At 41.4% G+C, this 14,392-nt stretch overlaps 2 protein-coding genes across 14 annotated transcripts in view; both read left to right on the top strand.

The window, feature by feature from the left end:
* LOC6528744 overlaps positions 1-7,712 on the top strand; it is a 71,353-nt gene extending 63,641 nt beyond the window's left edge. For 7 of the 13 annotated variants that reach the window (XR_005560368.2, XR_005560365.2, XR_005560366.2 and 4 more), the window contains one exon: positions 4,209-4,354. Coding sequence is in view for 6 of the 13 variants with exons in the window: in XM_015198784.2 (XP_015054270.1) it covers positions 4,209-4,336 (128 nt within the window). In the remaining 7 variants the exon portion in view is untranslated. Of the gene's footprint in view, positions 1-4,208 lie in introns of all 13 variants that reach the window. The other 6 variants (XM_015198784.2, XM_015198783.2, XM_039371446.1 and 3 more) reach the window with 1 other exon arrangement.
* A 629-nt stretch (positions 7,713-8,341) lies between these two features.
* LOC6528742 (myeloid differentiation primary response protein MyD88) lies at positions 8,342-13,999 on the top strand. The gene is made up of 5 exons (XM_002089741.4): positions 8,342-9,796; positions 11,555-11,850; positions 11,914-12,082; positions 12,156-12,342; positions 13,351-13,999. The coding sequence occupies exons 1-5, from the start codon at positions 9,277-9,279 to the stop codon at positions 13,784-13,786; spliced, it is 1,608 nt and encodes a 535-aa protein (XP_002089777.1). The 5' UTR covers positions 8,342-9,276; the 3' UTR covers positions 13,787-13,999.
* The last annotated feature ends 393 nt before the right edge of the window (positions 14,000-14,392 follow it).

The raw sequence follows: 14,392 nt of genomic DNA, 5'->3' as shown, positions 1-14,392 counted from the left end.
AATTTCTAGTTTTCGATATCAATTTGAAGAGCAGTGCCTGATATCGAATACTATTTATTTTAAACAGCTTCATTTTACGTCAAACAGATATCAACAATCGAACAATTGAATATTCTGTATTTGGAGGTACTCGAAGCACCTTAAACTGCATTCCATCTCTACCCCAGCGATGCAAATCAATGAACGAGGTCAGCTTGGGTCCATTATCGGTCTTAAAGCACCACAGTCGGTGTGGCCATATTGCAATATGTCCTTACAGACCATAAAACTGTGCAAATACAAATATGTGTGTCAGCTCCAACTCCCCTCCGCCCTGAAAACGCTCCCTCTACTCAAACACAGCCCCCAAACAATGAGAACAAACAAACAAACAAACGACGCAGCAGCTGGGGAGGAATTTTCAAATATTGAGCTGGCAAAAGCTCAGCAAAATCTCGAGCATTACATAACTGACTAACTGACTAACCGACTAACCTGCCAGGCAAACACGCACACGGCCATAAAAAATGATGCCGTACTTACTTACCATGACTTTAATGACTTTGACTGCATCAGGAGCCGCAGCATCGTCTTGCCGCAAAGCCAAACTAATCAGCACGTGTGTGCGTATGCGTGTGGCTGGGAGCATGGGTGTGCGTGTGCATGGGGATATTGTTGTTTGTGTGAGTGTTATTTAGCCGAGGACAAACAATGCTTAACCGACTCTCAGTGGGTGGCAGTGAGAGACTAACTGACCGACTGACAGTCAGACAGACAGGCAGACTGGCAGGCTGAGCAGCCAAGGCCTGCGGAGACCTTTCCCTTGGCCAACCTGCTCTTTTTTTATACACTCGCTTAATAGTTTTGTTTGTTAACGTGTGTGTGCGTGTGCTTATGCTTGTGATAGTGCTTGTGTGGGTATGCAGCATCATTACGGCACGGTACGCTCGGCTTCCTTTTTATTATGTGTGCGTGTGCCCACAGACAGGAGGCACGCTCACACTCATAGCATTAATTTCACGTTGACGACATGGAAACTAGGTTACTTTTTCAACTGCGCCTCAGTGAGCGCCAGTAAGGGAAAGTGCAACAAGAGCTATAAGAATAGCAAAAATAACAGCAAAAAAATAAACTAACAACAATTGTTTATTATAAGGCAGCAGCAACTGCAATGCCGGTGACATTGCCCGCCCAGTTGGTTTCGTTGGCTTCGTTGGCTCCATTGGCTCCGCTGGCCTTGCCAAGTCGGCAGTCCCGTGTGACCGCTAAAGTCCCCAAATTGCCAAGCCCACTAGAAAGTTGCAGCTTACAGATGAAGAAGCGACAAATTGACAGTTCGCTCAAGAAAGTTTGAGGTCAGAAAAAATGCAGTCGGATAGTTATTTCGCTCCTATCGAAAAGTTCAAGTTGAAACTGTATAAGAAACCACTTGGTTGAGAAACTCTACCAGGTTCAAACTTATTTCTGACAGGATGTTTACCACATACCTCACATATACATCCCTCTATGTGTGATCAACTTGCATCCTAAGCCCTAATCGAAAAGTTGAGCTGTAAACTTTAAGCGGCAGGTGACGCAAACTTATTGCTCATGAGCACATGGAAAACACACAAATGAAAGCCCCACGTTGGGCGCCATTTTGTTTGAACAGAGCCATTCATTTATGAAACACTTTACAATGCCATCTCATCTCGCTTAGTGATTATTTACACTTGACGTAGTTCCTATTGTCATATTCATAACTAAAAGCAATAATGGACGAGTTGTTTCAACAAGCTTTCCATTACCACGGAAAATCTGTTGCATGTTGCATCTCCATCATGCTCCAGTTAAACCACAAAAGAGCGAAAAAAGCCATAGCCACTGGCAAACCAGACAGCGAAGGCAACAAAAGTGCATCAATAAATTCAATTTGAAGGTACAATAGATGCAAAACAATCCCTGGAGCCAGAGCTGGTTTCATTCCCAGGCTGCTAATTAGGCGTCGGTTGCCATCCGTCAGGCAACTGGCGTGACGGCCAGGACCCACAGTCTAGGAGGGTAGGGGTGGTGAGGGGAGGGGAGGGCCAGAGGGTGGGGTCCTTTGCTTTCAACGCCACATTTATAATTAAACAACATGAAAGACAAAGCGCCCGGCAGACAGAGCAGGCAACTGAATGGAAAGCGTGGGCGGCAGTCCAACAGGAGCAGGAGGAGAGGGGGCGTGGGGCTCAAAGTTACTCGGCAGCATTTATGAGCGCCCATAATGGCTGTTAACAATTTAACTTGTTTACCGGTGGGAAAGTTATATGTTAATTGGTCTCGTATAGCCCACCACACACAGAAGCACGCGAGCTGTTCAGCAACTGGGCACGCACATGGCTCAACCACGTCCTTGAGGACAGATGAATGATCAACTAGGCGATGTCCTGTATTTGGCAAATAATGTGCAGTAAACTTGTTTAAGTGTGGTCAAATTTGTATAGTTCAACAAACATTTAAATTACTACACCATTTAACAGCAAAATACATTTTTTCGTAGTTGAATTTACCAAAGATCCTAGAAAGGAGAACTAAGATCTCCTTAGGGCTTCATAAACTATTCGTAAACAAAAGATGATTAATAAATATTACCAGGGAACCAAGCAAATCCCCCCTTCAGTCTACTGGCCAACTTCAGAGCCCGAAAGCAGGCCAATTGCAAGAGGCATTGTGCTGAGTAGCTCCTACTTACCAGAGCGGCAACAAAGCCGGCAAGAGCCAGCACTTGGCCAAGTGAATAATGGCAGGCATCGTCACCTGTTCCGAGCCACATACCCCGCTAACCTGCCACCCGCCACCCGACAGTCCTCACTTTGGCATTAACACGTTGCGATTACGCCTCATAGTCCATGCAAAGGCACGAGGTGGGGGAAGGAAGATGGAGCTCCAGGTTGCCTGGCACATCCTGGCCGAGCGGCTGGAAACCACTACGTGGCCTGTGGCCTTTGGCCCATATATGCATATGAATTGGACGACGGCAGCAGCAACAGAAGCAGCGGCAACGATGTGTGATGTTGCATCGTGGTTGCACTTCCACTCGTTAAAGTCGCTGGCTGCGGGTGGAAATGGGATTACTAATTTTTGCAATTAAATGAGAGCGTAAAAAGGGGAAAATTACTTAAATTTTTGCACTAGCCTTGCAGCAATGGGTGTGTGTGTGTGTGTACTTGTGTTTTTGTTAGCGCTGGCTTTCGGTCTGTTTGGTGGCCGTTTGGGGCAGGAATTTTTTAATTAAATTTCAGTCGAGCGCAGAGTGTGTGCAGTGGCAAGTATATTGGACGCTATAGGAACTCTGTGAATTAGCAGCATTTCCGGTAAATCAATCAAATTATGCACACAGCACGGAATTCCGAACTTAAACAGACAAAACAAAGAACTGAAACATTGCCTGGTGTGCAACAGTTTCGCCTGGGAACAAACAACCGAACTGGGACTGAACCGACAACTGCGACTTGTCCCAGTGTCCCGGTGTCCGCGTGTATGTTTGTGATTGATTGGCAAACAAATTTTGACACTTTACACAACACCCACGGGCAGGTATACAATGTTTGCCCATCCAATCCAGCCAACCCAATCCCAATCCCCATCTCATCCCACTCCCGCATCCTTCTCCAGTTTGTTGAGCGTTAATTAAAACTGCTGTAAAATGCACAAAAGCGTTGAGCAAACAGCAACCGCGTCGACAATCGCAGGGGGTCATGTCAGGGGGCTTTTTTTCGAAAAAACGAATGCCGTGTGTGGAAGGGGGGATATACATACATATGTACATATGTATAATACTGATATGTGTACACATATGCGAACGTGATAACCCAAAGCGGAAACGGAAATACGAGGAGCGGAAGACGAACAATGTTGGACTGTGTTTAAAGTAAATAGTCTGGATTGATGAAAGTTGCATTCGAGAATTCATCAACAGGCATTTACTTCAACTGCAGTTTGAACGAAATGCAACAGGAAAGTAACGAGTGCGCAGTGATTTATTCAGATTATCTCTATACCATAACCTTGTTCCATTAGAGCTATGAACTAGTTTAGAGCGGGAATCGGTGTTTTTTTATGAATTATATTATTTACGAAATATTTTAGAAGCCTTCACTACTTAAAGCGTTTGAATTCAGGGCATTTAAACTGATTTTCCCCACAAATTATACCCATATCAACTGATGCTATGCGAGATCATTTACACCGATTTCTATCGTTGACAGTGCGACAGGAGAACGAGCGCAACTTCCGCGAGAATCTGGAGCGCACCTGGATGATGAAGAACCGCACCGAGCTGAACCTGCAGCGCCAGCAGATGGAGATGCAGATGCAGCTGCACGTCGTTCCATGAGCGGAAGGAAGGAAGTGACGCCGCTGGAGCAGATGCGACCGGATGAGATGTCAGCACGAGCTGGAAATGTCAGTGGCTGGCAGCAAGAACAACAAGTTTGTGGCAGGAAGCCGGAGGACCCTTCTGCCCCCACTTCCTGCAGCCCCCAACTCCCTTCCTGCCCCGCCCAATCAAAGTTATGCGCACAATTGCTACAAAGAATAACGGAGAGTACGAGAAATCGAATCAAAAGAAATTGTTAACTAAAATAAATGAGAATGGAGCACTCCGAAGTGCTCGGCTAAAGCTAAGCCTAATGCTAATTGTAGTTAAGTCTGCTCAGGCGGTAATCACTTGTTTTATATCTAACTGAGAGCTAGACTCCACTTAGAGCAAACCAAATATAATTCAATGGTCGAGAAAATCAAAAGTGATTCAGTTTAGTCAATAGTTAAAGCGTTGTTTATAGAGTAACTTCGATGACATTTTTAAATATTAGATCGGGAACGTTCTGGTGCTCAAATTCAACCTTCTCCAGAGATTTACAATCAATTGAAAATGGGTCTAACAAAAGGCGTTTTTATTCCAAGAACCCAATGTGCGCATTTGTGTGCGCACTTGAATTTAAATAGATGAAGTGAAGTATTGCATTATAATTTATTAGTCGCTTTGCAATGCTTCAGTATAGAATTCAGTTTGTATCTTCATTTTACATTTTCATATCTCTTGGCTTAAGAAATATGAATTCACTAGTGAAATTACTTCAAACTTAACGTCTTTTCGACGAAGTTGTTTACCAGAACCGACTCGATTGTCCTGTATTTATTGCGCCAAGGATATGATCTACTCTGGGCTGCAGGACGACGCCAAACAGAAGGAGCAATTAAGCGAAAGGTTTCGATTGTTCAGTTGATTAGCCAAATGGTTTCAATTTTTCTTTAGCCGAGCTTTTCCCTAGGTTTTCCCACCCGATAAATACCCTCCTGAATGGCGTCGACAGGCAGCTGTTGGAGAAAAAAAAGGGAGAAAAGTTGGTCAATAGTTACGTCTGAAACTAAGTTGTTAACTGAAAGTACTCCTAAGTAAATGTTAATAGCAATAAACAAGCGAAAGTTTTTGTATCTCTTAGACGTTAAAGATGTTGAAGGGGAAGATGTTGAAAGAAAAGCGCAAACATATGTATCAAGTATTCCACGATACATTTTGAGTAAAACTACAATTCATAGGTTAACAATAATTGAAAAGGAGCAAGGAAGCAAAGAAACATTCAATAGATTTACTTAAATTTGGAAGTCAACTTGTGCCAATCCTAATGAGAACCTGCAATAAATGTGGCGTAGCGTAACTTAATAAACAATTGAATAACAAAAAAGCGAGGAGAGTTAGATATTTAGCGGATCGATGTGAAACTGTTACTTAAGTGCAAAACGAGCTTGTTGTCGAATTAATTTTTAAACGGATTAAACTAAGTGAATCTAAGCTACATGTTAAATGTTTTTTTAGGTGTTCAATGTTACAATTATTTGTGGTCGAGCAGCCGAGGAGCCAGAATTGATTGCCCAGCCTTCACCAAATGCATAAGTTTATGAACCTGTGCTAACTCAGTTGCAGGTCTAACGACAAAATATAGCTTGAAGCAAACTTCTATCGGTTTCAGCCAACATAGCGATGCAGGCTTGAAAGCAATGTTGAGAACTTACTTCCCTGACCGCCCATCTCCCAATCCAGTTAACAATTAGCCGGATATGTATTTACCAGCCTAAATCTTTCCCATTACTCGCCCGATTGCGCAAAGGTAATTTAATAGGGTTTTAGGCTCTGGCATACAATTACTGTGAGATACAAAGATAGTTTGTATCCACAAGGCAGATTTACGGCCCAAGCATCACTTGAAAACAATGAGAAAAATAATAAAGAGCTGGAATCTAGTTTTCTGAATCTTTTTTTAAGTTATATCTCCAACATATTTTGGCTTTATTTTCGAAGCTTTAAACTCAATAATTAACAAATTCTTTGCCAGGGAATACAAACTGTATCTGATTCAAAATCACATGGTTCAAAACAATGAATTCATTGAATAGATGGACAGTTTCTGTTTTGCTTACAATTAATGTTCTCTGTTTACAAATAAATATAATTTTGGTCCATTCGGGCAGCAGGGAAGCAGGGAAGCAGAAGGAAGAAAACAAATGGAAAGCTTTAAATTAGCTCAATAAATTGTGAACTTAAACATTTAATCTACTTAGAGCGGGTCGTTGTTAAATGCAATGCAAGTACATCTGGGACAAAGAATCACACACCTCATTCAGATTTGTAAGATACGCATTTTGGCCAAGAAAGCCATTCGAATTTGACCACACACAGCCGATAAAATAATCAAATTTGCGCCAGGCAACCACAAAGGATATTTAGTATAAACAATCAAACAACAATGTACTTAGTAATTGCATTTAACTCGTGGGGCAGAGCATATCCACTAGGTTTGCAAAATTGATTTAACATAACTGCATGCTTACACTAACGAAAGTAAACTGGATATTAACTGAATGGAGGTTGGGGAGACCGAATTAAAAGAACACAACTAATGTCTATAATTATGGCTAGCTAAGTGTAAAAATGTAAGCTGAATTATTATACAACCAACTACAGCCGAAGCAAGTAAATTGATGTAATTGAAATACTCGTAACGTTCTAGGGCGAAATACCAATGAATATTGAATAACGACACAGGTTAAACACAAACACGCAGCAAGCATAAATTAATGAATAACGAAAATATTTCTCGAGAAAAAATCAAACTTTTTAGCCTTTGAACGAGAGACTTTTGGTGCCCAATCCAGTTTGAGCAATTATTTACAAGTGAAAATATAACGAAACACAAAGAAAGACACACACACACACCACAAAGGCAGATGTATTGTAAATAGAATCACAAACAAACCAAATGAGTAAATACCAAGTAGGTACATTAATAACTAATGAGAGGGCTTATCCGAGTAAATCAACATTAAATAAATTAACAACGGAATTCAAACAGAAGCAGGTAATACTTCAACTTGTGTGCAAGGCATCAACTTTTACTGTTAATTGTTGCTGGCAATGCAAAACGCAGCGCCGACCGAAAAACGAAAACTACAAAAATGAAAAACCATGAAAAAGCAAAACAAATATATTTAAAATACATTTGAACGCCTTCAGCGTTTTATTCATCAAACAAGAAATGTTGAATCGAAACAAAAAGTCAAACAAAGCCATACAAACGATAAATCAATTTGTGTCACCTGTGTAGTAAGTATATCTCAGTATTTGTAACTGAACATGAAAAGCGTTGAGGTGCAGGCATCAACCACAGAAACAAACCAAATCAAATGAAAATAAACTGAATTTACAAGTGGTCCTTGGTTGGTATATTCATTTCCTGCATTATCCTCCCAAATCGGTTGACTGCTGGGGAGCAATATTTCTCTGTATACTTTACAATGGGTAAGTATGTCTTGAACCGGCCGAAATGTAAAATATTCCTTTTTGGGCTTAGGTTAGTCTCCGTACAACAGTACAGTACGAAACCAGCATTAGTCATGAAATTAATTAAACAAGTCGTTTCAAATTAAAATAATTACATTTTAAGAATAAACAATTCGGTGCATACATATGTACCTGAAAGAAGTTATCTTACCAACAGCAGCTGGCGGGTCGGCAATGATTTTCAAAATGGCATTTTATGGGCTTGGAGCTATTCTTCTTGGCTTTTGATGTTGCAGTATGCTAGAAAGCCTTATAAAATATGTTAATTTATAATAAGGAATACTAGGAAAACGACGAATTATTGTGTTTGCCAATGTTCTTAAATTTGTTTCCAACAGCCGTAAGTAGGACAAACCGCCATCTGCTGAAAGCTTTAGGAACCTACTAAAGAGTGTCCGCGCTCCAGAAATACCGCAACCGATAACCGTCGCCGATAAAATACCAAAACAAACCAGAGACTGGCCACCCGAAAAGCTCTGACTCACCAGATTATCGAAATCGCGATCTGATCTGAAAAGTGGAAAAGCTGTGCAGATAAATTAATTAGCAATTAGCCAGTGCAAACAGAGTGTTGTCAGCCAACCAGCCGAAGCAGCTGAGCTGATAGTTCCGCCTTTGGCCCCCGCTTTCGCCAGAAGCGAACGGAACCAAAATAAACAAGCGAGTGAAAGGAAGAGGAGGAGAAAGAGCGCGGGAGAGTGAGCGCGAAGAGTTGTCGGAGGGGGCGGTGGCGGAGGAGCGGACAACGAGGCAGAAACAAAAGCACAAAACGGCGGACAGAACCAGTCGAAAGAAAACAACAAACCGGAGCGGACGCACTCGAAAAAAGCGAAACGAATTTATTTCTGTGCTTAGGGCGACACTGTGTGCGTGCCACTGACTGTGAGTGTGTGAGCGTATGAGCGCGTGTGTGTGTGTTGTGTATATTTAAACAATATTCAAAAAATCATACGCCAGACGAATAAAAAACGCGACGAAAACGAAGGCGAAGATCTCCCCATCTCCTCTCGCAGCGGAGCAGACAGATAAATAAAAACAGAATCCGAGAATCCGAAAAACAACAACGCGACTGTGACGCGGCAAGGTGCTGGAGGTCACTCGGTCCATTTCGCACCGCACTGAAGCACTACATCACTATATCAGTAAATCAGTATAGCAATATAGCACCACCCCCGGACCACCCCAGTTTCTAACCAGTTTCGGTTCAAGCGCCCGCAAAAAACAGCACGCTCGATCGGAAAACTCGAAAAAATCTACAAGCAGCACAAAAACAAAAGTAAACTCACGCGCTTCATCGTTTTATTGCTCGCCGCCCTCTCGACTGATAAACGTCAGTTGATAAATATATGTATATCGCATCGCATCGCATCCACACTAAAACAAATACGCCAGCAAACAAACACCAATTATTCCAATAAAACCAGCGCCAAGTGCGAATGCGCCCTCGATTTGTATGCCATCAGCAGCACTCGGTGGCCCAATCCCCTTTCCATCACCGTTACCATTACCACCGCCATCCCAATCCGCCCCATCACCATCACATTTACGGCGCCACTGACGTCAGTTATCGGCGTTATCGCACCGCTAGCATGGTGGTGGCCGAGGGAGTTATGGACATCGGGTCGGGATCGGGATCGGGCACGGGAACGGGCTTGGGGCACTTCAACGATACCCCATTATCCGCACTGGGAATCGAGACCCGCACCCAGCTGTCCCGCATGCTGAACCGCAAGAAGGTTCTGCGATCCGAGGAGGGCTACCAGCGGGACTGGCGCGGCATCTCGGAGCTGGCCAAGCAGAAGGGCTTCGTCGACGAGAACGCCAACAATCCAATGGATCTGGTGCTGATCAGCTGGACACAGCGGAGCCCCCAGACTGCCAAGGTGGGCCATCTAGAACACTTTCTAGGCATCATCGATCGGTGGGACGTGTGCGACGACATCCAGGAGAATCTGGGTAAGAATTCATTATATTCTCCTTATGGTAGTCGCTATCTATAAGTGAAATATGTCACTTGAGTTTGGAGTATCATTAGTTTTAGATTACCTTTCATTAAAGGTCTGGATTCGAAAAATGAGGGGGTGTCTATGAAGGTTCATTAGAACGAGGTTTCCGATTTTTATTATTAAAAGTCAAAGAAGAATTCCAAATAATTTTTTGATTAACAAACATACGAAACGAAAGAGACAAAAAAATTTCTTAGCACAATGTACATACATAATAAATGATTATATACATATGTATGCATATATACATGTGTATTTTAATTAGAAGCAGTGGAAAATTACCCATTAAATTTTACTTTAATTACGAGCAACAGCTATCAATTACTTTTTGGTCGATCCATTTTCGGATTTATGACCGGAAAACCCGTTTCGAGTTTATAAAAATGGACCTGGTAATCTTTATAATATTTTGAGTAGATATGCAGCAAGCGTACATATTTAACTTATCTATCGCACATTTATCTAAATTAAACAATGCTTATCGTCAGATACATAAAACTATTGAGTTATGATGAACAGAAATAAAAGTCTCCCATTTTCCAAATTATTGATTCGTTAATAACGTTTCAACTTGTATGAATTTTATTACCACATCCCGATAAATCAAAAAATAACGTTTGGACATAAATAAGACCCTGAAAACAATGATTTTTATTAACCGCAACTAACAGACCATAAACTATAGAAAACGCCAATCATTTAAGAAAGAAGTCTTCTTATTTATTTGCATTATGGGGATTATCCCAACAAAAACTGTTGTCAGAAATATTTGTTTTAACAAAAATGGTGGGAAAATTTAAATGCTTGATATATAAAAAAAAAGTAATTAAAACTTAAAACGTTATGTATTTTTAATAGAATAATTTTGAATTTGCACCAAATTCTTTCTAATGATCTTTAATTATGCTTTTTTTAATATACCAATAAACTAAAACATAATTTCTATAGTCATGATCGCTATATCTGACTATCTGATACCCGTTACCCAGCTAGTGGAAGTGCGAAGGAGAGTCTTTAACACTCACAGTTTTTGGCGGTTTGTGGGCGTGTGGCGTGGCAAAAAGTTTTTTGGCAAATCGATAAAAATTTAAAAGGCTAATACAAAAATGAAAAAATATCAAAACATTTTATGCCCAGATCGACTTTAAATGTTCGGAAACGCTTCCTTCTGCCTGTTACCGACTTTTCAACGAATCTAGTATACCCTTTTACAAAAGACATTAGAATAATGTCTTTCCTTTAATCTACGAGTAGCGGGTATAAAAATATAAATTGTTTTTGAATATGTCAGTAATAACTGCTTGAATTTATATACGCAAAAATTACTAGAGTGTTCCTCTTTGCTGCCAATATAATGTGAAAGATGTGAATAATCAGATGTGTTAGACATTGGATAATTTTAGATATGTAATACGAAATTTAAAAGGTTATGAAAGGAGAACTAGTACTTTAATTTCAATTTAAAACAACAGCTCAGAGACTCAGATAAACTTCACTATGGCATTCGTTTTTGCTAGTATCATACTAAAAAGGATTACAATCATTGTGTCATCATGTTTATTTAATAAACATCATTTGATTTTCTTTATAATATACATATATAAATTGTGTTAATATATATAATTGTGTTATTGTGTTATACGGCCTTTAGTTTTTAAGAATCGTAATTCCGTTAGTTAAACTGACTTCATTTTACTCGCCCCAAAAGCCAAGGACACCCAGCGCTACATCATGAAACAGGAGCAGCGGCAGACCGCTCTGGTGGAGGCGTGTCCGCCGCCTCCCAGCGACTTCTTCGAGACCAACAACAACTACAGCAGCAGCAACAGCAACAACATCACGGTGGGTCAAAGTGTGCAGATCCTCAGCGACGAAGACCAGAGATGTGTGCAGATGGGCCAACCGCTGCCCAGATACAACGCCTGTGTTTTGTACGCGGAGGCAGACATCGATCATGCTACCGAGATTATGAACAATCTAGAGTCTGAGCGGTACAATCTCAGGGTGAGCGGGATGCGCTTGGTTGCTGTGTGTTCTATTGAATAACCATGGAACGTTCTATTGCAGCTTTTCCTGCGCCACCGCGACATGCTAATGGGCGTTCCGTTCGAGCATGTCCAACTGTCCCACTTCATGGCTACCCGCTGCAATCACTTGATTGTCTTGCTCACAGAGGAGTTTCTTCGGAGCCCGGAGAACACGTACCTCGTGAACTTCACCCAGAAGATACAAATCGGTGAGTAGCTGCTACTCAGTTGTATCTCAGAGTCAGAGTCGCATTACAAGTTCAACGATCTGCTTTTTCGCAGAGAATCACACTCGCAAGATCATACCGATTCTGTACAAGATGAACATGCACATACCCCAGACCCTGGGCATTTACACACACATGAATTACGCCGCGGATTCCAAGTTGTTCAACTTCTGGGACAAGTTGGCGCGTTCGCTATACGATGTGAATGCCTTTTCGATCTACTCCCCGCGCCAGGTGCAAACGTAAGTGTTGCTACTTTCTACGATATAGATTGTATGTATCTAAAGATTTACAATACTAGACAGCAGGTACATAAGGTTTGCAAACTGAAGTGATCTTTCAAATGTTAGAAACTGTTTTAAAACACATTTTATTAGCTTCAGTTTTTCCTTTTGGTGTGCAACAAGATATATTGCTACTGCGGGCTTTAGGGACTGCGAAATCGTTTCACAACATTCACATAAAATGCGCAAGTGTATACCAACTGCTTGTAAACAAAATATATAAGCAAATATCGTAAAGCGTATGACCGATCAACCTTAGAACAGCCTAGTTGGTATTTATACCCGTTACTCGTAGAGTAAAAGGGTATACTAGATTCGTTGAAAAGTATGTAACAGGCAGAAGGAAGCGTTTCCGACCATATAAGGTATATATATCCTTGATCAGGACCAATAGCCGAGTCGATATGACCATGTCCGTCTGTCTGTCCGTCCGTATGAACGTTGTGATCTTAGGAACTACAAAAGCTAGAAAGTTGAGATTAAGCTGCTACGCCCACACTTTTGAAAAAATTGTTTATAACTATTATTTCATTTTTGTGTAGGTCTTTTAAATTTCTATCGATTTGCCAAAAAACTTTCTGCCACGCCCTCTATAACGCCTACAAACCGCCAAAAACTGTGTTTAAGACTCTCCTCCCTTCCACTAGCTGATTAACGGGTATCAGATAGTCGGGGAACTCGACTATAGCGTTCTCTCTTGTTTTATTTAATTTTCCTAAATTTAAAGGAGAAAAATGACTCAGAAAGATGAACTCAGACGATTTTATAATAAGTGCCCAGGAAGAAATACACTTCGTATGAGTAATCAACTTTGAATCAAATTTATAAACAGGAAATAAACGTAATATAACATATATGCGGGTGTAAGATTATATTAAAATTAAATTAGTTAATTGTTAAACATGAAGGAATTAAACCCATTTAGTAAAAATTGGTCATACACTTTTCTTCACATTCTCTATGCAGACCCTCGCCGGAGGAACCGTCTCCCCGGGTGACCACTCCCAGCATTCGGATACAAATCAACGACAAGGATGTCACTGATATGCCAAACTACAACAGCTGCAAAGTGCCGGAAGCGGAGACCACAGTTGTTTCGATTTCCGGTGATACCGGCTCACCCCTGCCGGAGCACAAACCGAAGAAAATGAATACCTTCCGCAAAATCACGCACATCATCGGAAAGACGGCGCGAAATGATGGGGCCAGCGCCAAGACCCTGCGTCATGCTCACTCCGTCAGCACCATAAACGTCATGGAGCGCGAAAGGACCATCAGTGCCAGCAGCTCCAATATCTCTACCACGTCGGAGAGCAAGAAGAGTTTTATCAAGTGGCGGCCGAACATCCTGAAGAAGTCCCTGTTCTCCCGATCCAGCAACAAGCTACAGACGCCGTGCTGAGATCATAGTGTTAAAATAGCCATTCATTCGATTCATTCTTGATTCCTTATCGTGTGTCCAGTCTAGTTATGGCCGCCGAGTCGCCAATGTCGTCACCCTCCATGCCTAGTGATAATCTTTAGCCTAATCCTTATCAAAGTCAAATAACTTAATATAATTAGACGCATCCGGTTACTTATATAAGACAACAACGAATAAAGACAATACCATATATCCGCACAAATGTATCACTAAAGCACACGGACTACCACGTATGACACGATTTGCGCTATGCCATGTATACGACTCTGGACTCGATAAACAGACAAATTGGCAATTGCGTTGAGTGAGGTTAAATACGCGACACTGCTAACCAAAGCGCTCAATTAAATATTAGTCACGCGTTCGATAAGTGACTTACTTAATTTAATTATCTCGCCTGCTGTTCTCGCAACTCAGACCCCATCTCGTATGAGTAATGAGCATATATAACGAATACGTATGGCTGCATTGTGCGAGCAGTGCTTTATCATTTTGTAAACTGCTCAAGCCGTTTTAGACGATTGCTAGCAATAAGTAAACTGTTTGTTTTCGGTACCGCCATCGGCTGGTTCCCCCATGTGATTA

This window comes from Drosophila yakuba, chromosome 2L (assembly GCF_016746365.2).
Source record: "Drosophila yakuba strain Tai18E2 chromosome 2L, Prin_Dyak_Tai18E2_2.1, whole genome shotgun sequence".
Lineage (NCBI taxonomy): Eukaryota > Metazoa > Arthropoda > Insecta > Diptera > Drosophilidae > Drosophila > Drosophila yakuba.
This window is presented reverse-complemented; position numbering and strand designations above follow the sequence as displayed.